Here is a 22,717-nt window from a genome sequence, read left to right as displayed (position 1 = left end):
TAAACAACTGAAATGAAAATGAACAGTTAGGTAGTAAGACTCGATCTCGTTTTCTGACAAATGGAAATTTGACTTAACGAAACTGACACATATACAAGGAGCCGTGACCCATGAGACCACTAACAGGGGTTCTGAAAGTTTAAAAATAGTTAAATAGTTGGTAATGAAGTACCAAATAATTTATCCAAAATTACTGTTCCAAAATTGCTTGTATAGAATTTTTTGCCACTAAAATAGGGAAGTGGTTTTGACGTCTCATTCACGATAATTTCGAAATATGGCTTCAAAAGTTACGCTGTCCCAGGCATTGGGCACAGATGGAAGTGATTTCAATCATAGACAAAAAATTGCTGGTCACTACCAAGTCAGGTAATTAATGTAAAGTAAACTAACATAATCTTTTTCTTTTTTCATTCAGATCTATTTTCTATTGGTTCGATACTATTTCAAATATAGAAATTTTTATTTTGTAGATATTAAATAAATAATTATAAATAAATCGTTACATGTCCGTTATTTGCGTATAACTAGGATTAAATGTATCTTCCTTTTAGCGCAACAAATAAATCAAGACTGAAATATTGTATATTTTTTCACTATCTTCTTTTCTTCGTTATGCTTGCCAAGTTATCTGCCGATATTTTAGACCATCTGGATGTATTTATTTTAGAGATTGAAGAATTACAAGTACCTCAGGTAAATATTTAAATATTTTGCATTTTAATTCAAATGCATAATAAACTTTTCTATTATAGCCTCTGTGGTGGGAGTACATATGGTGCTCAAGTTTGATGTTAAGTTTCCTCGCATTATCCGCTGTCAAAAGAAACAGAGTTAAAACATTACGACAGTATATGATAGGCATCATTTTACTAGGATATGGTCCACTTTTGTATGCAGTTGTATATTATTTCAAGGATGTATGGAAATATCTCACCGTTGGTAAATCAGAAGAAATTCACTTATGGCAGGTATGCATATGTAAAATAAGTAACATTAGTACTAAATTTGTTATATTCCATTACATGTTTTTATAAAATATTTGCAACATTTATAAAAATTCAATTTTTTAGGATCTACCATATGGTTTATTGTGGTATGCGTTTATACTGTTGGCCTCTCAGGTTCATTCATTTTCTTTATACTTCTCTTGGAACCTTTTAGTAGCTTGGAAGACACGGGGAACTAAAAAAGCTGATTAATGAAACAAAAATTTATAGAAATTGAAGCATATCTGTGAATATTGTTGAACATACATATTTTTATTTGTAATAAAGAAAGATTCATATACATGGGTTTTGGAAAGATGAAAATTATGAAAGCATCATTGTTAATATGTAAATAAGTGTATAATATTATATATATATATATAGTATAATATTATACAATACATATGTATATTACATAATTATACATGAATTATTGACATGTGTTAAAGTGTTTTCTTGTACAAAGAAAATTCATTGTTTAAAATAAATCAACTACCATATCATATCACTAAAATTTCAATAACATTGAAATTTTAAGTCAAAAACTTTCCTTTTATATTATTAAAAAAACATGTACAAACTTTTAAATACAATTATTAAATACAAAACGCATTAAATATTTATACTGTTTGTAATAGCAAAAGAAAGATTAGTATTTCGAATTTTAATCAATTAAGAAATTAAAGTAAGATAATATATGCATGTATACTGTATATATAATTTTATATAAAGTATAAAGAATTTTGTTAAAAAAAACATATTTACATTTGTAAATTTCAAAAAATTCTCATTTGCAACGTGTTAAATTAAAATAACTAGCATACGAAAATTCCCTGGTATTTAAGAATATGTACTACTATACGAATAGATGGCCTATTGATCGCCTCTCACGGAACTTACACATGGGTGCACAGTCTATGAAGATCTCACTTATTTGTGAGGGACTTCGTGTCCTGCCCTGTACATGTACCTGTAACCATTTGTCTCGCACTTGATACGGCTTCTTGAATTTTCTCTTATTGTTCTAAGTTGTGCGGTGAGTTTGATTCATCACAATAATACATATATGAAATGTTAAAAATAAATTAATTCTCGTACTTTTGTGGTACGTATTACAATGAATAGGAAGGAGTTATAGTAAGCATAAATGGTGTCCATTGTGATTATATAAATGAGATAATATTGCACTGACTTAAAAAATGACTTACGTTCCGTGATACTTAATTTGTCGGTATAGTTTTAACATCGTTATTTTTAATTCTATTTTATTTTATTTTGTTTATTCTCAGTTCATACATTTGTAATGTATGATAATTATTGTAGAAAACTACTAGGATATGTACATGTGTTCTCTTTGACATTAACGAACGGTAGAAATAATTTAATAATTTGTAAGAAATATATTTTAACTTTCTTTAAGTAAAACTTTACAACAGATTATAATATTCAATCTGTTTTCATTACATTAAATATGAATAAAATTATTTTAATTTTTATAAATTATGCATAATATGTAACATATAATTTGTATACTGTTTATATAACTTATTCTTTCATTTTTCAAAACATGAATTACTATATTGGTAAGTTGAAGTAGATATACTTTCACATTTTGTTGGACATTTATATCCTATAGAATTTATTATGTTATGTTGTTTTCATATTTTAATATTTCTGCAGCTTCTATTTATTATATTTGAAATATTGTATTTCTCTACTAAATTAATGTATCATAATTCTAGAAGATAGTGTAAGATAAACATTGACATTAAAATGATAATAATAATAAAGTAGATAGTAGCAAAGAAAAATATATTTTCTGTTGATAAAAGTAAATTATAATTATATAATAGAGTAGATTGTAAATTGTATTTTAAATATTATTATATTCAGTAATTTATATCCTCTTTGAGTTATTTAAATTTTTGTTAAGTGAAAATATCAATTAATGTCATGTATATTTATTTAAATAATTTTGTGTTTGTAATACCAATTATTTAATATAAATATTAAATAATATCTTAGTAATAAACCTATTTAACGTATAATGTATATCGATTTTAACATTAAAATAAAATTAAATGTAACAATTGAGCTTTACTATTGAAGTATGTATAACATATGATTTGAATAAAACATATTAATTTTTGTTATGTAATAATTCACAGGGACACTAACCAACATCAAAATGTTCTCCAATCATATGGCAACCGTTGTGCGACTTGCTGCACAACAGCAGCAACAACAGCGTAATATGGCTACTCTCAAAGCTATTTCTATAAGACTAAAATCTGTAAAAAACATTCAAAAAATTACACAATCAATGAAAATGGTGTCTGCTGCTAAATACAGTAGAGCAGAACGTGATTTGAAACAAGCTCGTCCACTTGGTGTTGGTACAAAAGCCTTTTATGAGCAAGCAGGAATCGAGGCACCTGCAGATGAGCCTAAGAAACTTGTTATAGCAGTAACAAGCGATCGTGGTTTGTGCGGTGCTGTGCACACTGGAGTTTCTCGTAATATTCGGGATGCTTTATTAGCAGACCCTAAAGAACGTGAAAATACGAAAATTGTATGCATTGGCGATAAATCGAGGGCAATTTTATCGCGTGTGTTTGCTAGTAATATACTTTTTGTCGCATCTGAGGTTGGGCGCAAACCACCCACATTTAATGATGCTGCTAAAGTAGCAACTGAAGTTATGAATAGCGAGTATGTATAATACTAGTAATTCTATTAGTATATGATTTTTTAATTTCTTTTTTTAATATATATATATATATATATTAAAAAAAATATATATTACATATATATATAATGAATAATGTTGATTTATTATGTAAAGGTACACCTTTGGTTCTGGGCGCATTGTCTACAATCGATTTAGGTCAGTAGTGTCATATTCTGTTGACCAGTTACCTCTTTTTGATAAAAATTCGGTGATCACAGCACCCAAGTTGTCTGTGTATGATTCCCTCGATGAAGAGGTAATTCAAAGCTATTTAGAATTTTCTTTGGCATCTTTGTTGTTCTATGCCATGAAAGAAGGTGCCTGCAGTGAACAGTCTAGCCGTATGACAGCTATGGACAATGCTAGCAAAAATGCAGGCGAAATGATAGATAAATTAACTTTAACATTCAATCGCACTCGACAAGCTGTAATTACAAGGGAATTAATTGAAATTATTTCTGGTGCTGCTGCATTGGATTAAATATTGTAAAAACTTTTTAATAAAATTAATGCACAATAGTTGTGGCATGTAGATCAAATGAATACTATTATGTTGAGATTGGATGTGCTATTGTACAGGAAGACAACTTCAACTGTATAGGTGCACTAATATTTATAAATCCGTATAAAAAATAAGTCATTCAAGCACCACAGAAACACTGTATTTCGTAATGTTCTGGAGAAAACTGCCAAGCGAAATAAATAATTCCGTCAAGTTTCAGTGTTTTAGATTGATTAGATCTCCTGAATATCCCTATAATAAAGTGCAATCCCCTAACTTTCATTCAAGCTCATAAAAGTTAAAAGATTCTCATGGAAATACAGACATGTTATAAATGATTCACTTCTCTTGATATAACTTACATTTATTAAATATAAGTTTTTATATAGTACGTTTTAAATTTGCCGCGATGCTTTTAAGCGCCAGCACAGCGCCATTAAACGTAGTGGCAAAGTGTCCAAACTGCTCCATAAAATTATCAACGGTTGATGAAATATATTGAGTTGCTGCGAGTTGCGATCTAAAGCCTTGGTTTTGATGGCAAAATAATTCATTCAGTGTCAAGTCTACTCCTATATCTCGTCTGTGGTACTACCACGTGCATTTCTGCGACGTTTACAAACGTAACCTGAAAGTCATAACAAATATTAATCATGGAAGAAAGTCGAAAAGTACATGTTGTGCTTGACGAATATGGCATACCTAACGTGAGAATAAAAAACATATTTAACATACCGAAGTTTGTGTGAAAGATTGATAATATTTTGTATTATTTTTTAGGCATCTGACTATACAAATTATATACCACAAAAAGACTGGAATTTACAAAATTACAAAAAGGTAAAGTCTCAGTTAAAATTCGATACTTATAGTAATGTACAAAATATCTTATACAATTGAGATTTACAAAATTTGATATATTTTGTCTACAATTTTATATAGTCTACCAATCAACTAATAATTTGATTATATTATTTTCAGGAATTTAAATTACAGGTCATTAGGGAATCTGAAGATGGACGCGAGTTAGAATTTGATTTAATTGGTTATCCAGTTGGTTTTGCTAATGCATTTCGCAGAGTTCTTTTAAGTGAAGTACCAACTATGGCTATAGAAAAAGTTTATATTGTAAATAATACCAGTTTAATTCAAGACGAAGTCCTTGCTCATAGGTAATGAATAGAAATTTATATGTACATAACATTTCACAGTATGCTTTTTATGTAAAACATTTTATTTTACAAACTTAAAGATTAGGTCTTATACCACTTCGAGCGGATCCTAGATTATTCGAATATCCTTCTTCTACCACTAAAGATGAAGATGAAGTTAGTGATCAAGACACATTGAGATACGAACTTAAAATTGCATGTACTTGGAACTCTCAAGTTCCAAAAGATGCCAGGAGAACAACAGATATCTACAAAAATAGTAACGGTATATTGATGTTGTATAAAGTATAAAATTGATATTAAATACGTTGTTTTGTTAAGATTACAGTAGATAATATAGCCGTTTCATTTTAGTTTATAGTAAAGAGATTAAATGGGTCCCAATCGGACGTCAAGCAGAACTTTATCCTCAAGGAGCAGAGCAATTAGGTGTTTTAGAGAACGACATTTTAGTATGCAAAATGCGACCTGGTCAAGAAATCCATGCCTTTATGCACGCGGTGAAAGGAATTGGGAAAGATCATGCTAAATTTTCACCTGTAGGTAAGTTAAAACATTCAAAAAATATGTTCTTAACTTACATGTTCGTTGTGTTGGGTGAATGCAACAGTTCGCGTCCGCTTTCAAGACGTGTTTAAATATACAGGTAATTATTTTATATTTTTTTTATATTTAGCTACAGCATCATATAGATTACTGCCAGAGATACGAATAATAAAGCCAGTTAGGGGAGAAATGGCAGATCGTTTAAAAAATTGCTTTAGTGTTGGTGTTATTGAAGTAATTGAACATAAGCCAGGTGATCCAGATTCGCGGGAAGCTCGAGTAAAAAACGCCCGTTACGATAGTTGTTCTAGGAATGTATTTCAACATGATGACCTTAAATCGTGTGTACGCTTAAGTAGAGTACGAAATCATGTGATTTGTAAGTAATATTTCTATATATTGCATATAATCTATATACAGCATATTATTAATAACATTATTTTATTATAGTTACTATCGAATCTGTGGGAACTTTACCACCAGCTGTATTATTCACAGAAGGTATAAAAATTCTTAAGGGAAAATGTAAAACATTTTTGGAAGAACTTGAAAATATTAGTCAATAAATATGTGTTATTTTGCAAACAATATTTTTTTATTCTCATAATGACGAGAACCAGAAAATGTTGGAAATCCAACGTTTGAGACAGATCGGGTTTGCGTGAAAATTTTCTCGTTTGTTTATCGCCATACTCCAACAAGCAAAGTGATCCCACTATTCTCCTACCCTTGGTGCAACCTCCCCATCTGTTCGTGCCTGGTTTAGAAATAGTCTTAATGAAATACATGCATACATCCATGAATATATCCATCCAATATCCAGGTAATCATATAAGCATTTCAGCGTACGTTAATATTTACAAATGATCGTCAGCAACGTACTGTCTCAGGTTTGGAGCTTGGAGCGTTCTAACTATGTAATAACCCTTCTGTAATAATTTCACGGTGCAAGTGGATAACTTTCAATTAAATACCGTGTTATCGAAGTTAGGTAATGTAGGAAATTGTAATGGAGCCAAAAGTACATATATGTACATACTGGGTTTTTAGTTGCAATATCTTGCCACCGCGAACACAGCAGTGTTCTCATCTCATGTACAATATACACAATGGTGCGCAATGGTTCCAACCATTCCGACATAAAAGAGTTAAGCTGACGTGTATCCTATTTTTCAGTTTCTTGACTGTGGTTTTGTAAAATGAATACATTTAAACGGGATAAAAAGGAGGAGGAAGATGGTAACTATGAACATACGTGCTTTACCTCTCATATTAATGTAAATTTTAAATTGTAATCGAAACTAAACGGGTCAGCCACGTCCTTGTGGCAGTTCCTACCGAACAGGTTGAGACGGCTTTTTCGTAAAAGTTCGAAGAAACAGTAGCATTCCTTCACTGAAATCTTTCCACCTGTATCTCTTACCCGAGTGACATTCAGATGGTCGATTTTATTATGTTTTCCTTAACATAATCTTTTTTTCTTTAGGTGGGGGGAATCCTTACCAAAATTTGGAGAAGACAACTGTTCTCCAGGAAGCACGTACCTTTAATAATACACCGGTTAATCCAATAAAATGCGCGCACATTCTTACAAAACTGTTGTACCTGTTGAATCAAGGAGAACAGTTAGGGACAATGGAGGCTACAGAAGCGTTCTTTGCTATGACCAAATTGTTTCAATCCAAGGACGTTGTGCTAAGACGTTTGGTGTATCTAGGTATCAAAGAACTCAGTTCTTTGGCAGAAGATGTGATCATAGTGACCTCTAGTCTAACGAAAGATATGACTGGAAAAGAAGACTTGTATAGAGCTGCAGCCATAAGAGCATTATGTACTATCACGGACGCTGGAATGTTAGCAGCTATTGAACGATATATGAAGCAGGCTATCGTAGATCGTTCCCCTGCAGTTTCTAGCGCAGCCCTGGTTTCTTCGTTACATTTGACCAATGTATCTGAAGATGTTGCACGCAGATGGGCAAACGAAGCCCAAGAAGCATTAAACTCCAACAATGTAATGGTTCAGTATCATGCTCTGGGTGTTTTATATCAAGCTCGAAAATCTGATAAACATGCGGTAGTTAAGTTAGTCGCAAAACTTATGAGAACCAGTCCAAAGAGTCCCTATGCTGCTTGCATGTTAATTAGAATGGCATGTAAAATACTGGATGGAAGCGAAGAATTAGTAAGTTTCCTCGAATGCTGTTTGCGACAAAAATCGGAAATGGTGGTGTACGAGGCTGCGCATGGATTGGTGAACCTCACCGGAGCCGTTTCTAGGGAAATAGCTCCAGCCATTAGTGTTCTTCAACTGTTTTGCGGATCGCCTAAACCGGCTTTAAGATTTGCAGCAGTTAGAACGCTGAATAAGGTCACAATGATCCACCCAGCGGAAGTTACAGCTTGTAACCTAGACTTAGAAAATTTGATCACAGATTCTAACAGGTCGATTGCTACGCTAGCAATCACCACTCTTTTAAAAACCGGTGCGGAAAGTTCGGTAGATCGATTAATGAAACAAATTGCTACTTTCGTATCCGAAATCTCGGATGAATTTAAGGTCGTAGTTGTTCAAGCCATAAGGTCAGTAATCAATGAACACGTTCCTCTTTAATTGAGTTATTTTTTATCAATGAGTTACAATGAATTTCATTCGATTTCATTCTTAATTTGAATTTTGTTTTAGGGCTTTATGTCAGAAGTTCCCCCGCAAGCATGTGGTTCTTATGAATTTTCTGTCTGCTATGTTAAGAGACGAGGGAGGCCTTGAATACAAGGCAGCAATCGCGGACACAATAATTGCTGTTATGGAAGGAAACGCCGAGGCAAAGGAAGCAGGTCTGGCACATCTCTGCGAGTTCATCGAAGACTGCGAACATATTTCCCTCGCTGTTCGCATTTTGCATTTGCTAGGACAAGAAGGGCCAACTTCCAAGCAACCATCCAGATACATCCGTTTCATTTATAATCGCGTGATCCTGGAGAGCGCCAGCGTTCGAGCAGCTGCAGTCACCGCATTGGCACGTTTCGCTGCTGCGTGTCCTCCATTGTTACCAAACGTGTTAGTCTTATTGTCACGTTGTCAATTAGACTCTGACGACGAGGTTCGTGATCGTGCAGCTTACTATTGCGCCATACTCCAACAGCAAAGTGATCCCACTATTCTACCACCCTTGGTGCAACCTCCCCATCTGTCCGTGCCTGGTTTAGAAATAGCCTTAATGAAATACATGCATACATCCATGAGTGAACCATTTGATATATCTCAGGTAATCATATAAGCATTTCAGCGTACGTTAATATTTACAAATGATCGTCAGCATCTAATCGATGAAATTTTGATTGTTTACAGATTCCTTCGACACAGACAGTGGACGAATTATTGAAAACTGTAGATCAGATAGTTGACAAAAAACGAAGAAGTTTAATACGAGAACGATGTATCATAGATCGGTTACTAGATATACCACAGTTGGAGGTGTTGATTTGCAATTCGATACTGATCAAATCATCGCCTGAATTCGATCTAACAGAATCGGAGACAGAATACCACGTAAAGTGCATCAAGCATACATTCTCGGATCTTGTTGTTTTAGAATTCGATTGTATGAATACGCTTCGCCATCAGTGTTTAGAAGATGTAACGGTAGCTCTTGATCTATTTCGTGAGGGGTAATTACATTTTTGTATACTTTACTCGAATAACAAAGTACATAAAACATTTTCGACGTGACAATATTCTATTGATTTTAGTTATACGGTCGTCTGCGAAATTCCGTGTCCAGCTCTACAGTACTATGAACCAGCAGCAACGTACACAGTATTAAAATATCCAGAAGATCTTCAAGCTAGCATCACAACCCTTCCCGCAACTCTGCGATTTACGGCTCAAGACTTTCATCCTATCACAGGAGAGTTTCCACCATACAAGGACGAGTATATGGTGTGCCATTCTACTCTTTCCACTAGAAAAGAAAAAACAAACAGTCAATATTTGAGCGTATTCGCTTCTGTTTCTAGTTGGACATCGTAGAGTTGACACTAGCTGATCAAATTCGAGGATTGTCAGAGACGAGTGTAGATTTCAATACTGCATGGGCAGCAGGCACCGCGCAGGGATATACCAAATTGGAGGAAACGTTTGCTTTAGGGCCATCTGTGTTTAGCTTGGAGGGAGCCGTTCAAATTCTCACTGAATTTTTGGGCCTGGATCAGGTAGACCGGACGAATCGAATTCAATCGGGCGCCACTGCGCATAATCTGTTATTGGGCGGTTATTTCAGAGGTGATAAAGAAATTCTTGCACGTGCAAGATTAGCATTATCCGGCACTCAAGTGACAATGCAATTAACGGTTCTATGTTCAGATCCGGATGTTGCTGAATTAATCATCTCTTCTGTAGGATAATTCGAAACCTAAGTATTTCATCATATTTCGGGGTCAGCGGGTCTACATATATATGTATATAAGGGTAATCTATGTCACCACCAATTTCGATATTTTTAGTATTATAAGAATAAGATTACATTAACGAAAAAACACAGAGCTGTTGTTAGCAGTTTCTATTTCCTACATATAATTATAAAACTATATTTTAACCGAGTCCGTTAAGATCTTCATTATTTAGTTACGTATGTGTACATAGGGAGATGTTTTGTTGTATGACCCGCTGTATCTTATAATCATTCTAACATTAAAACGAATGTATTTCGTCACGTTACTTTATTACTTGATACACAATAAATCTGTACATATTTCATCTGTAAAAAAAGAAAGAATGTTTTTTAAGAAACGCTTGCATTTGTTTCGTGTATACCTTTATTGTGTAATTAACATACACATCAAGCTATTGTACATATTGATCATATTAAATACCCGGAATCGTCAGGACCGAATCATCAACCAATCAGAATAGAGACATTCTTTTCATAACCTTTCTAGTGTCGCGCTGTCTCCTGAACTGCACGACGTTGGAGAGGAAAAATTGCATTTCACATGAGAATTCGCTTACGTTGTACTCCTGAATACGCATGAACATACAAATAGTATATCATGTAAAATCTATCGACCTTAGAATATATCTAAGGTCGACGGTAGGAAGCATGGACAGAGAATGGATAGAAAATGTAACAATTAACGATTTTCCAAGCGCGACGCTGTGGAGGGAATACTGTAATGGGAACACTTTTATGAACAAGGCTATGGACATAGCCTGACTTGAAGAGGGATTTGTCCGCTGTGCTTGTGAGTGTCGAAACGTGGAAGCACTATGTTATGTACTGTGGATTTTATCCGGAAATGAAGGAAATTATGTACATTCTATAACGATCTGGTTCTGCAAATCGAAAAGAGAAAAAACATTAACAGTAATCAGTTTACATCAATAATAATCTTCGTCGTATATTTAATAAAAAAAAAAAAAACATAGTAGAGTAGGTCATTTCAAATGATGTCAATGGATTTACTTACACGTTCATCACAATGTTTTACGACTGAGAATTCCCTTACATACTCGAAATTGTTATATCATAAGTAACACACATACATACATCGTGTAGTCTCATTGTAGAAATTTTTAGTCACCAATAATGGGATTAGGTTTTCGGTCAAAGATACCGCTGATTATCATATCAATCTTCCTGCTGTGGCAGTCGTCAAAAGTTTGGCGAAGTTTCACTCAGGAGAAAACCAATACAGAAGGTAAAAATGTGTATTTATCAATATAACATAGTCAGGTGTAACTTGATTTGAACATATGGATCTCTTTTTCGTAAATTTGTATACAGTCTTATTTTGTAAATTGTTTTAAAATGAGATTAAAATTATGAATGTAAATTGTTTTTTTTCTATACACATTAATTCTGATGTGGTTTAATACTATATCTAACCTGTTTTCAATTTAATAAACATCAAAAAAGCAAAGTATATGATCGATATTAAAATATTTTTGATATGATTTTGTCAAGTAACAATTGCAATCGAAGTTTATCAATTTTCTCGATTTTAATGGATATTTGCTAAGTTATGTATAGCACAGTTTCAAGACGACCAAGCGATAACATTAAGCCAAAAAGATGAGCACAAGGAACAAAAGGTCCACATTGAGGTCTATTATGAAGCCCTATGTCCAGATTCGCGTAGTTTCTTCATTAAACAATTATTACCTACATATCACAAGATTCCGGATAACTTAGAAGTGGAATTGATACCTTATGGGAAAGCTACGGTAAGCTATTTTATAAAATAGTAAACTAATTGATTTTTAATGTTTAAAAATTATATTTAATACATAGTGGGAATATGTATAAATTAAAAAATAATATCTTAAATGAGAACTTTCTTGTGCAGACAATAAAAACGGATCATGGTTACAAATTCACGTGCCAACATGGACATATTGAATGCAATGCAAATATTATTCATGCATGTTCTATAGATGTTCTAAAGAATTCATCCAGTCAATTAGAATATATATCTTGTATGATTAAAAATAACTTAGAGCCAATTAATATTATGGAAATTTGTGCACGGAAGATGAAAATAGATATTAAGCCAATTTTGAAATGTTTTATTGAGGAGAAAGGTAAAGAACTTTTAGCTAAATATGGAGAGAAAACAAATTCTTTAAAGCCAAGAGTTTCTTTTATACCAACCATAACAATCGATGGGGTAAGTCTAGAAAGTTTTTCATGTAAAATACCATTTCACACAGTTATTGTTGAGAACTAAGATTAAATAGACGAAGAAAAAGAAGTTACCCATGTACACATACATTCCTTATATAACATATATCTATAGTATATTTTAATATATGCATATTTTTAGAATTCAGACTACCAGGCACGGATACTAAAAAATTTGCTGCAGGAAGTGTGCCTACATCTTAAAGTCTTGCCAGAGGCTTGTAAATTGTAAAAATACAATGAGTATTCACATATCTTTTTAACAGATATGTATATATATGACATATAATATTTTTTACATAAACTTTCATATATTTAATATATAGTGAAAATTTCTGAAAAGAAGAACATGATAATTTTTATACAAAATATTGAAAATATAGATGCGTATGCAAACCAATATATTTTTTGTTGAAATGAAGATCAAAAATTCTTTTTCCTAAACCATTATTTGAAAATTCACATTTTTTACGGGAGACAAAACAAAGGGCTCCTCACTTCACGCGCGGGTTCAACTTTCCAAGCATCCATTCTCCAACCGGACCTCCGATTGTCTCCCGTGGACACCACTGATTTATGACAAAATTAGAGCATCAAAAAATAAACTAAAGGTACAAATTTGTTTACAAGAATCTACTGCATCGATATCATATAAAGTGACAACTTTGCGAAACAATTAATTGCTCTTTGAAGCTTGGTTCATTATATATGTTCATTAATTACATTTTCTGTTGTTATTTGGTTTTCTTACACGATGTCGACGCAGCAGATTCTTCTAAAGAGATTTGTGGCCTTAATTCACGTTTTGGTTGCCTAATTTCACCATAATTAATGTTTATAAACGGGCTGCATAGTGGGTGGCGGTGACGCCTCTTTTGGTAAAAAAAGGAAGCTCCGTACGGGGTTCGTACAGCGCTAATTAGGCTGGTGGGAAAACGCTCAAACTATTAGCCAAATTACCAACGGTTGATTTTGGCTAACAGTTTGAGCGTTTTGTCACCGGACTAATTGGCGCTGTACGGACCTCGAACGGAGCTTCCAGCTCTTGCCACAAGAGGCGCCATTGTTTGGCTAGAAGTTTCAGCGTTTTGCTATTTACTAATTGGCGCTGTACGAACCCCGTACGAAGCTTCATTTTTTCTCCAAAAGAGGCGCTATTATCGACCGTGTGCACAACGCAGTGTAGTCTAAATAATTAGACTTAAATTTTTAATTATGACAATGATGTGAAGACATGGAGACAAAACGACGGGCCCTTCATCTGCTTACTTCTCCACAACCAAGGAAATATATGATAACAAGTTTCTCCGTATCCGTAGCACATTCGTCGAGAACATAGGGCGCGAAATTACGAAAAAGAGTAAAGTGTGTGCAACCAAAAACGAGCTAATAACTATAATTTTACATTAAACTTAATTTTTTTAATTTCTTCTCAGCATTGCCATCTCAAAATTCAAGATTTCGGAACAGTCGTGTCATCCGTAGGAGTTAAAAAGATACTCCCCGCTTTAAAGCCAAAACTGGAAACAGTAATATTTAAAAATTAGAATTTAAAGATTATATCAGTATTAAAAGGAAGGAATCTAGAAATAGGGATTTGTGAAAAAGGATCTATAAATAGAAATAATAAAATTCCAGATATTGTAATGGTAATAAGAAATGATAGAGACAAAAACTATTAGATGTGGTACGGGAATTTACAAGAAAGAAAAAAATTTGATTAATAAATAATACTAAGGTTTGAATAACGTCTAGCAAATTCTGGTTAAACTGCCTGTTGGACTCACTGCAGGTAGTTATCGCTATTGCTACATTGTTAAATTTATAAACGTATTTTTTAGTATTATGTCCAATAAATATAATGTTCACTGTACAATGCATAAAATTAAATTTATCAACATATAAATAAATATTTTTAATTAAAATTTCTGGTAAAATAATTTTATATAAAATTGATATTTTTTTGTTAGGTGATTGATAATTCACACTACAGTATTGAACCTACGAAATTTTAGAAAAATGTTTGGTATGAAAAATTATAATGAAAAAATTTGGAGCTTTACGTTAGCATATAGTCAAGAATCGATCGATTGTTTAATATATGGGAACAATTTATTAACTTAATATCAACACTTTATACAAACTGTATCGCTTCGTCACGCACGATAAGTGAAATATGCCTTTGATATGGCAGAGAATATCTCACATACAATAGAAATAATGAACATACACATTGTAGATACAAGAGAAAAAAAACGTATAGAGAGAAATACCTCTTTAAACCGAATGAGTAACCATAAAAAATAAATAATTTCTTATTCGCGTCACGACGTAGTTTCATAGATATCGCATTTAATATATTTTATGTATATTTGTGAAGGAAGGATTGAGAACAAGTGACTCGAATAGAATTTCCAACTATTTATTTGTAACGAATGAATATTTCAAGAAACGATTTTTAGTAAAAACTAGAATGCGATCGTTTTTACAACTGATCTCAAGCTATGTTTACTCTTGAGACACAATACCGATTTTTCATATATTCCTCTTCTTTTAAACTTTAATATCGGCTCTTAACGCTTGAGTGAGGGACTCTCGTAAAATTATACTTTATTCTTTTTTTAAATACGAAAAAATTAGTGTAGAGTATGTATAATTGGCGACACGAATATAAAATTAATATTAAATACTGGAATATATTCTTTATAACTTAGACTTAAACACTAACTGTCAATGATCGATGAAACGAGCAATAACTGTAAGCATTTAAATATAGGGATGTTGCTCGAATGAACTCTATATCACCATTTACAAAAGAACTTCTTCGCGATTATTCTTCCTTTTCTTTTTTTTTTTTTTTACAAAGTGAGAACACTTTCGCTGTGGATCGTTAGTTTTAATTTTTCTTTTCGCAACAACGATAAACAGCTATCAGAAGGATCGCAAGTGAAATAAAATTGTTTAAGATCTCATTGCTCTCTCAAATTTTTTCTTGTGATTTGTATACCACTAAATCGTTGGCGAGAATCTTCGAATCGAATAAAATTTTGAGAAGGATATGTTGACGCGAATCTTTTTTTGACAGTAAATAACTCATACATACATCCTGTTCGGCAAACAATTTCCTAGATATGCTATTGAAAAATGATGATGAGATAAAAACGGCTGAAACGAGAGGTCCATTGGTGAATGAAGGAAACGAATTGAGTAGTTGTGACCTAAAAATGAAGATACATTTATTTTGTCTTTTTATGATCAATGCAATCTAGGTCACCAGAAATACAAGTACTTCTCATTTTGTTCACTTCAATATTAAATAATAAAGGACTGTGGAGGAATTGTTTCTTTTTTCTTTTCTTCCTTTTTTTCGTAAATTAGTTTTATATATATTTATATAAATATATACATATATATGCATATATATAAATATACATATACATATATATATAAATATATGAATATAATATATATTACATATATATTATGACTGAACCACCGACGACACACGCTTGTGTTTTCACCGTCCGGTGTCTGTTCATTACTCTTAGTTCTTAAGTAACATTATCGTACGAATCGCACAAAATCACACCAGTTTCTCTTGTTCTAGTTTCTCTGCTTACGAGACGACTGGCACGCACCCCTGGGCGAAGGAAAATATAATGCACCGATCATTGTGACTTGAATGCCATTTTAATCCCTCATCCCTATTTCTCCGTTGTTTCAATTTTTTAAAATATTTCAACAAAAGTGGTGTCGACGTTGCATGTATACGCGCGCGCGTTATTTTAAGGCTTTTTGATGGAGAGAAGATACAAACGAGAGATTAGAATGAAAACTGGGTTGCAGAACGCACTTGGTGAAATGTATGTTTTGTGTGAGTGTTTGTTTTTCTGTGTGTAGAATGCGTATTATATGTTCTATATACGTATATATACATACCTATTACACACGTATACACATATACATACATAGGACATATAGTAATGTCGAAAAAGCATAGAGAATGAAGTTTATTACTAAGAATGTTAAGACGCCAATAGGGCTCAATTCGTGGAACGTAGGTCCAAGAGTAAAATTACGCTTCAACAAACTTCTCGAAGGTTCTTCATTTTCGGTGTTTTTTTTCTTTTTTTAATTTTTATCCCCATACACTTTTTCTGCGATAATTTTTGTTTAATTATTGAACAAATTAGATCATCCCGCTAATGGCGCAACAAGAAATCCAGTGTGCACAGAATCATCGATAAAAGCTAAAGGTCGAAGTTCCTGTTGTCTTTTTGAACGCTGGAAAACTATGCCCAGTCCGAATTTTCTTCGGTGAAACGATACAAACGCTAACCACGAAGTTACTGATAAAGTCTTTTGTTACGACATAAGCTGTATCGAAGATGGAGCATCAAGTACATTTCCATACTAGAAGATCGAAACAAAGCAAGACTTAATATTTTTCGGGTTTAAATATTTCAATCATTAAACAAGTTTACATGATGCGCTACAGTAATTGTAGTTCCTTTCTTTCTTCGCATACTTTTCCTCTCTCTCCTGCCCATCGAGAAAAAGTTTATTTTTTCTTACTACATCGAAAAGTCGTAGAATCCCTAAAGAAACTTTGTAAGAACTTGTATAGAAGAAACAGGAAAAGGCCAAAAAGAGAGGAAAGTAAGAGAACATACTTATTTTAGTTTTATCATCAACATATGCGCGCATCTGTTTTGTTTTTACACATATATCTATCTAACGATTTTTTAATTATACTCTTTTATACGGAAATAAATTTTTCTTGTATATACGTGTATGTTGTATATTTTCATTTTTTTGTATCCGTGTATGTGCGCGTGTATTATGTACTTTTATGTCCATGTTGTATGTGTATGTGTGACTAAGTATTTTGTGTATTTAAAGATAATGATTTTTAGTGGTATAACTTTTTTTTAATTAAACAATTGCCCGAGTTACTTATCGTTAATGATGATTAACGCGTGTTGGACGTAGACTTTTCGCATTTTTATAGACATCATTGCGTCCAGATACAAGATTTTTTCACTTTCTGGTCGATTCGCGTTTTGTTAACATTATTTTTTTCTTTGTTTCTTGATTTATTTTAGTACGTCAACACCACTCCGAGTTGCAAGTTTTTCCATTACACAGGTTGCATTCACTTTGATGTCATCATTGTGACGAATTCTACACAGACAAAAATGACAACACTTATAAATGTTACTTCAAATTAGGAATTTACTATCGAAAGATAATGCAAAGAGATTCGTACGAAACAATAGTAAACTATAGAGAATATATTTTTTTATACAACCTTCATAATTAACTTGGCCATCACCATCAATGTCAGCCTCCCGAATCATTTCATCTACTTCCTCATCAGTTAGTTTCTCTCCAAGATTTGTCATAACATGTCTGAGTTCCGCTGCAGATATGAAACCATTTCCATCCTTATCAAATACTCTGAAGGCCTCCCTAATTTCCTCCTCACTGTCAGTGTCCTTCATTTTGCGAGCCATCATGGTTAAGAACTCCGGAAAATCGATTGTGCCATTACCTACAATTCCAAGTATTTTTAATTTCGATTTTTTCTGAAATCAGATTTTTTCCAATATTTTTAATAAGAGGGTATTAATAACAACACAAAATGTTTCTCTTTCTTACTTTCATTATGCAAATAAATAATATATTGCCTATGTTGCATGCAATGTAGGGAATACAAAAATTGCATAATGAATAAGGAAAAATAATATTTTAAAATTATAGCGGAATGAAATTAAAGTAAAATACCATCTGCATCCACTTCATTAATCATATCCTGAAGCTCAGCTTCTGTAGGATTTTGACCTAGCGATCGCATAACTGTACCCAACTCTTTGGTTGTAATGGTACCATCTCCATCTTTGTCAAATAGCGAGAATGCTTCCTTGAATTCTGCAATTTGTTCTTCTGTGAGTTGATCAGCCTTAAATCAGAAAAATGTATTTTATAGTGTCCATTTGGGAATATTGTATCGTCCTATTTCGTACAGGCATGAAATATTTTCTGCGACGACATAAATTCTATTTTTAATATATTCTATTAAGAATAAAATGAAATTGTAAATTTACAATTGTATAAACAAATATAGTTTTAGGATACTACTTACGTCGCTTACAAAAAAAAAAAGGTTATTTTACAACTACTCATGAATAGAATCGTTCAGCTTGTGTATAGAAATTTCAAATAAAAAGTTATTGTTAAAATGCGTATGAATATTTAATCTATTGATTTTACATCGTTGCATGCATATAAAATTAAAATTCTATGAAAAATTATGTAGATACATCTAAGTAAAATTAAACAATCGATATATTGGTGAATATATATGTTAACAAGTGCTATAATTTTAATATCACCAACTTTATATATATACATGTGTATGTATACTGTTATGTATACTATTACAGATAGACTATGAATAATATAAATAGATTGTTAGTTACATTTTTGTCTGTTTAAAATATAAAATACATAAAATAATCTAATCGTTGAAAAACTCGTGGAAATTTAATTATTAAATTTAATATTTAGTATAAATGAAAGAGAATAAGGTTGGAATCATAAATATGGTTTTACAATGCCTACAACCTCTAGAATGAGACATTTTACTATATAGGTCACCTATATACACCACGTATTTCTCTATATATTTTACACAAAAATATCCATTAAGCGCTCAGATATGGAAGTTAAAAACGAATGTCGTAGATAAAACAATAACCCGATATTCATGCTTCAGTTGTCTATCGATTAAAGGTAAATACGTATCGTAGGAACGAATTTACTTTGTATACGCATCTTATCGATAAAAATAAAAAAGAAGTTAGCACTTCTTCGCATATGTATTAGGCAGTGAGAGGCGAAAAAAAAGAGCAGTATAGATTTTCATAATTACATATAGAATTATACGCCGAAGGTAATCGCTATATGTTCTACGTTCGAGTTCGACGAAGTTATATTTTAGGTTATGCGGCGAAAATGTCGACAAATAATATTGCGAAGTATTACGTTCGACCGTGATAATTCGATATTTCGTAAATATTAATCACGAAAGCAGCGATCTAATACGAAGTAGAATGCGGATCTGAAAATTACGGTTAAATCGTAAAAAGAAATCTATTTGTTTCGTAAATATTATAATTATATCACGAATAGTCACGGGGACGCGGTCAGAGATTGATTCGGTTTCGAATCCCATAAAGAAAGTAGTATATCTGCGACAACTGATCGAAGGTTGGGTACAAGAACGTATAAGGAATACGGGGAACTGGCGCAATGGTGAGAGACCGCGAAAATCAATAGTGAGGTATACCGTGTAACGGTTGATTGTCGAACGCTACACAACTACATCATGAGAGAAAGTACCGAACCATCCGAGAAAGAAAATCCGATGATAAGAATTACGTGGAATCATCGATTTCTCATAGTCATTTCGGTTCCAAGAACATTTTATCAGACGACAAATATAAAACCGAAAGTAGGGCAATGTTTTGTGCTTTCACTATAGCCATTGTAGCGACACCGACCAAAATTTTCTAGACATAAAAGTGCTATAAAACCGGACGTTACGCGTACTGTTACTTATCATATTGTATTCTTTAAGCTTCGCATGAAGTCATATTTCCATGTGAAGAATACTTTACAGACCGTTCTTGGCGAGCAATTCACGCCCAAAGTCGAATTCCGAGAGACGACAGTCGAATGGAAACGGATATTAGAAAAGAAGAAAGGAAGAAAATAAATCATTCGCGAACCAATCGGTTGTTAGTAACTTTGTCGGAGCTCGAATTGTAGTTAACGAAGTAAGGGAAGTGCCGATAGCAAATTATCTCGCGTAAGATTCGATAATCTCGAGATAAGATATCTCGAGCCGGCAGAACTCGTCAATTCCTAATTTTCGATGGGAGCGGTTTTGACATCGTTCGATTTGAATATAATCCTTATAAATTATGCCGCCGTATAGTACATGTAACGACGATGTGCCGCAAGACGACAGACCATTGGCTTACAAAATGTTACTAGTGTCTATTCTCAAAGAAATTACCGATCGATCGTGCGGAATATTTTCGAAACGTTTGTCGCCGACTTGTCCCGGCTCGTGACATCCTCGGGAATTAGAAAAATATGTACGTAGCTATTGGAGGAGGAATGGATCGATAGTCGGTCCATTTCCATGTACCGGCCATTACGAATGTAATATCAAAATAGTGCGTAGGTAAAAAGCATATTTGGTAGAAGACGAGGAACACCGTACGACCGTGGCACCGAAGTTTCAAGCAGAATCGTAACCGTAAGGTAAAAAATGATATTTCCGTAAATGTATATCGGAGTCTGTTGCACGTGCACTCGGCGCGTCAATGCGGCAAACGAAAGCCAAGATGAGGGCGAGGGCGAAGGCGAGGACGAGGGCGAGGGGCCGGCCGCCGAACGACGTCCGTTCGCATAGGCACACGCAAGCAGCACGTACAAACGGAACGAAGGAACGGACTAACGTACGCAAGGCACATGCAGGCGGACACCACCAGGAAACGGAGTTAAACGTACTTACCATTTTGGCTCGTTTTTACGTCTCGGGTAAGCACGGAGATTCGAAATATCGCTTGAGCACTGGACACAAAAGGATACTGTTCACAATTACCCGGACGAACGTGGAGGGAAAGAAAACTCGTGTGCACGAAAGCGCGGACAGACACGCAATACGACACGGCCGACGAGAAACGTACTCGGGACAGCAATGGAGTCCACCGTTCTCTCTCGGTGTACGAGCCTCTCTGCCACTTGCCTCGATCAGGTATCACTACGCCGCCCCTAACGGGCTACACGACGGCGCCTCCCGATTGGTCGGCATCCTAGGCGGGGGTTAAGGGGAGTTCACGCGGCGATGCGCCGCGTCGTTCCCTACGCGGCCGACAGATAGTCCCGTGCGGCTTCCCCTCTGTGAAAACCCTGAAAAAACGACTGGTTTTTAATTGGACAAATGGGAAGAAGTAGGAACGACACGACACCCGATCTACAGAATGCTCGACACGGACAACCGTGCAAATCCGTTTTACATGCGGAGTGGGTGCGGTCGTGTTTACAGGACAAGTCCGGGCGAACTAACCGGGCCTGTGATTGGCCGACGCGCACCTGCAATGCGTCAGGCAGCCGTGCGGACTGTGCCGCCGCCGGCTACCGGGTCAAAGCCGGGCTTCCCTGCGAGAGATGGCTCGGCTCGAATGCAATGAGCGCGTTTTTCGGGCGCGTTTAGCCCTACACCTCTCTTTCTTCGTTTCGCTCATTTTCCCTCTCCATTCCTTGTCTCCCTCTCTTTCATTCTATCTTCTATTCTATCTTCGTCTCTATGCTACTCTCTCTCCTTCTCCATCTTCGTTTAGTACCTTTTCTGCTTCTCTTTCCTCTGTTCGTCTCCCCTCCGTCCTACTCCTAGCGTCGCATCTCTTTTTCTTTCTCTTCGCGGTTCTCGTCTTCTTACATCTCCCTTCGTTTCCTTACGATTTCTAGCTTCTCTACCGTGGCAAACTTCGGCACAATCGTATTCGTATAATACAGATCAGGGGGGAAAGCTGAAATAGCCAATAAAAAAAATGGTGAACAATCCAATAAACGAGCAGAAAGATATTATTACGGTCTATCTATACGGAGGGTGAATAGTCTGGTTAATGGTCACACGTATTCATCTATGTACACTCGGTTTAGACGTAAAGAAAATAATGATTTCACGCTAAAGGTGATGTTACCGACTATCCTCTCTCTCTCTCTCTCTCTCTCTCTCTCTCTCTCTCTCTCTCTCTCTCGCTCGCTCTCTTCTGTCTCTCCTCTTTACTCTTTTGTTCGACTAATGTTAGCAACGATATATTCGAATCTTTTTTTCGTTATTAATAGACCACGGAATTTGTGCATTCTTGATAAACGTGATCAAGAAAAAAAAGTCAAAATATCAGTGAAAATAAAAATAAATAAAACACGAACGAACGTGTTCTCGAAAAGCATAATTGAAAAAGCACTTTCTTTACAATTTTTCGAATTTTTCGATATTCTCGACAGAGATCATGC

General features: G+C 34.2%; 6 protein-coding genes and 1 long non-coding RNA gene across 7 annotated transcripts; 5 read left to right on the top strand and 2 right to left on the bottom strand.

The window, feature by feature from the left end:
- The first annotated feature begins 45 nt into the window (after positions 1-45).
- On the top strand, positions 46-1,290 carry jagn (jagunal). Its single transcript, XM_033482957.2, has 5 exons — positions 46-160; positions 238-369; positions 555-696; positions 756-971; positions 1,074-1,290. The coding sequence occupies exons 2-5, from the start codon at positions 278-280 to the stop codon at positions 1,200-1,202; spliced, it is 579 nt and encodes a 192-aa protein (XP_033338848.1). The 5' UTR covers positions 46-160; positions 238-277; the 3' UTR covers positions 1,203-1,290.
- A 579-nt stretch (positions 1,291-1,869) lies between these two features.
- ATPsyngamma (ATP synthase, gamma subunit) lies at positions 1,870-4,441 on the top strand. The gene is made up of 3 exons (XM_033482572.2): positions 1,870-2,025; positions 3,158-3,701; positions 3,835-4,441. The coding sequence occupies exons 2-3, from the start codon at positions 3,178-3,180 to the stop codon at positions 4,199-4,201; spliced, it is 891 nt and encodes a 296-aa protein (XP_033338463.2). The 5' UTR covers positions 1,870-2,025; positions 3,158-3,177; the 3' UTR covers positions 4,202-4,441.
- A 317-nt stretch (positions 4,442-4,758) lies between these two features.
- Positions 4,759-6,528, top strand: Polr1C (RNA polymerase I and III subunit C). The gene is made up of 7 exons (XM_033482574.2): positions 4,759-4,929; positions 5,003-5,062; positions 5,204-5,394; positions 5,475-5,659; positions 5,749-5,937; positions 6,071-6,319; positions 6,391-6,528. The coding sequence occupies exons 1-7, from the start codon at positions 4,876-4,878 to the stop codon at positions 6,504-6,506; spliced, it is 1,044 nt and encodes a 347-aa protein (XP_033338465.1). The 5' UTR covers positions 4,759-4,875; the 3' UTR covers positions 6,507-6,528.
- On the bottom strand, positions 6,508-7,088 carry LOC117227393 (uncharacterized). The gene is made up of 2 exons (XR_004492064.2): positions 6,790-7,088; positions 6,508-6,697 (listed from the first exon to the last, which is right to left on the bottom strand). It is a non-coding gene; the product is annotated as an uncharacterized LOC117227393 (long non-coding RNA).
- LOC117227388 (coatomer subunit gamma-2) lies at positions 7,023-10,731 on the top strand. Its single transcript, XM_033482573.2, has 6 exons — positions 7,023-7,179; positions 7,427-8,522; positions 8,626-9,208; positions 9,292-9,611; positions 9,693-9,882; positions 9,960-10,731. Exons 1-6 carry the CDS (start codon positions 7,140-7,142, stop codon positions 10,344-10,346), a joined length of 2,616 nt encoding a protein of 871 aa, XP_033338464.2. The 5' UTR covers positions 7,023-7,139; the 3' UTR covers positions 10,347-10,731.
- A 178-nt stretch (positions 10,732-10,909) lies between these two features.
- Positions 10,910-13,022, top strand: LOC117227390 (gamma-interferon-inducible lysosomal thiol reductase-like protein). The gene is made up of 4 exons (XM_033482575.2): positions 10,910-11,639; positions 11,972-12,165; positions 12,288-12,608; positions 12,765-13,022. The coding sequence occupies exons 1-4, from the start codon at positions 11,528-11,530 to the stop codon at positions 12,852-12,854; spliced, it is 717 nt and encodes a 238-aa protein (XP_033338466.2). The 5' UTR covers positions 10,910-11,527; the 3' UTR covers positions 12,855-13,022.
- A 1,690-nt stretch (positions 13,023-14,712) lies between these two features.
- On the bottom strand, positions 14,713-21,445 carry LOC117227397 (calmodulin). Its single transcript, XM_033482583.2, has 4 exons — positions 21,210-21,445; positions 18,410-18,584; positions 17,934-18,176; positions 14,713-17,806 (listed from the first exon to the last, which is right to left on the bottom strand). The coding sequence occupies exons 1-4, from the start codon at positions 21,210-21,212 to the stop codon at positions 17,778-17,780; spliced, it is 450 nt and encodes a 149-aa protein (XP_033338474.1). The 5' UTR covers positions 21,213-21,445; the 3' UTR covers positions 14,713-17,777.
- Positions 21,446-22,717: the final 1,272 nt, after the last annotated feature.

Source organism: Megalopta genalis, chromosome 5 (assembly GCF_051020955.1).
Source record: "Megalopta genalis isolate 19385.01 chromosome 5, iyMegGena1_principal, whole genome shotgun sequence".
Classification (NCBI taxonomy): Eukaryota; Metazoa; Arthropoda; class Insecta; order Hymenoptera; family Halictidae; genus Megalopta; species Megalopta genalis.
The sequence above is the reverse complement of the archived record's forward strand: the minus strand, read 5'-3'. Positions and strand labels throughout refer to the sequence as shown.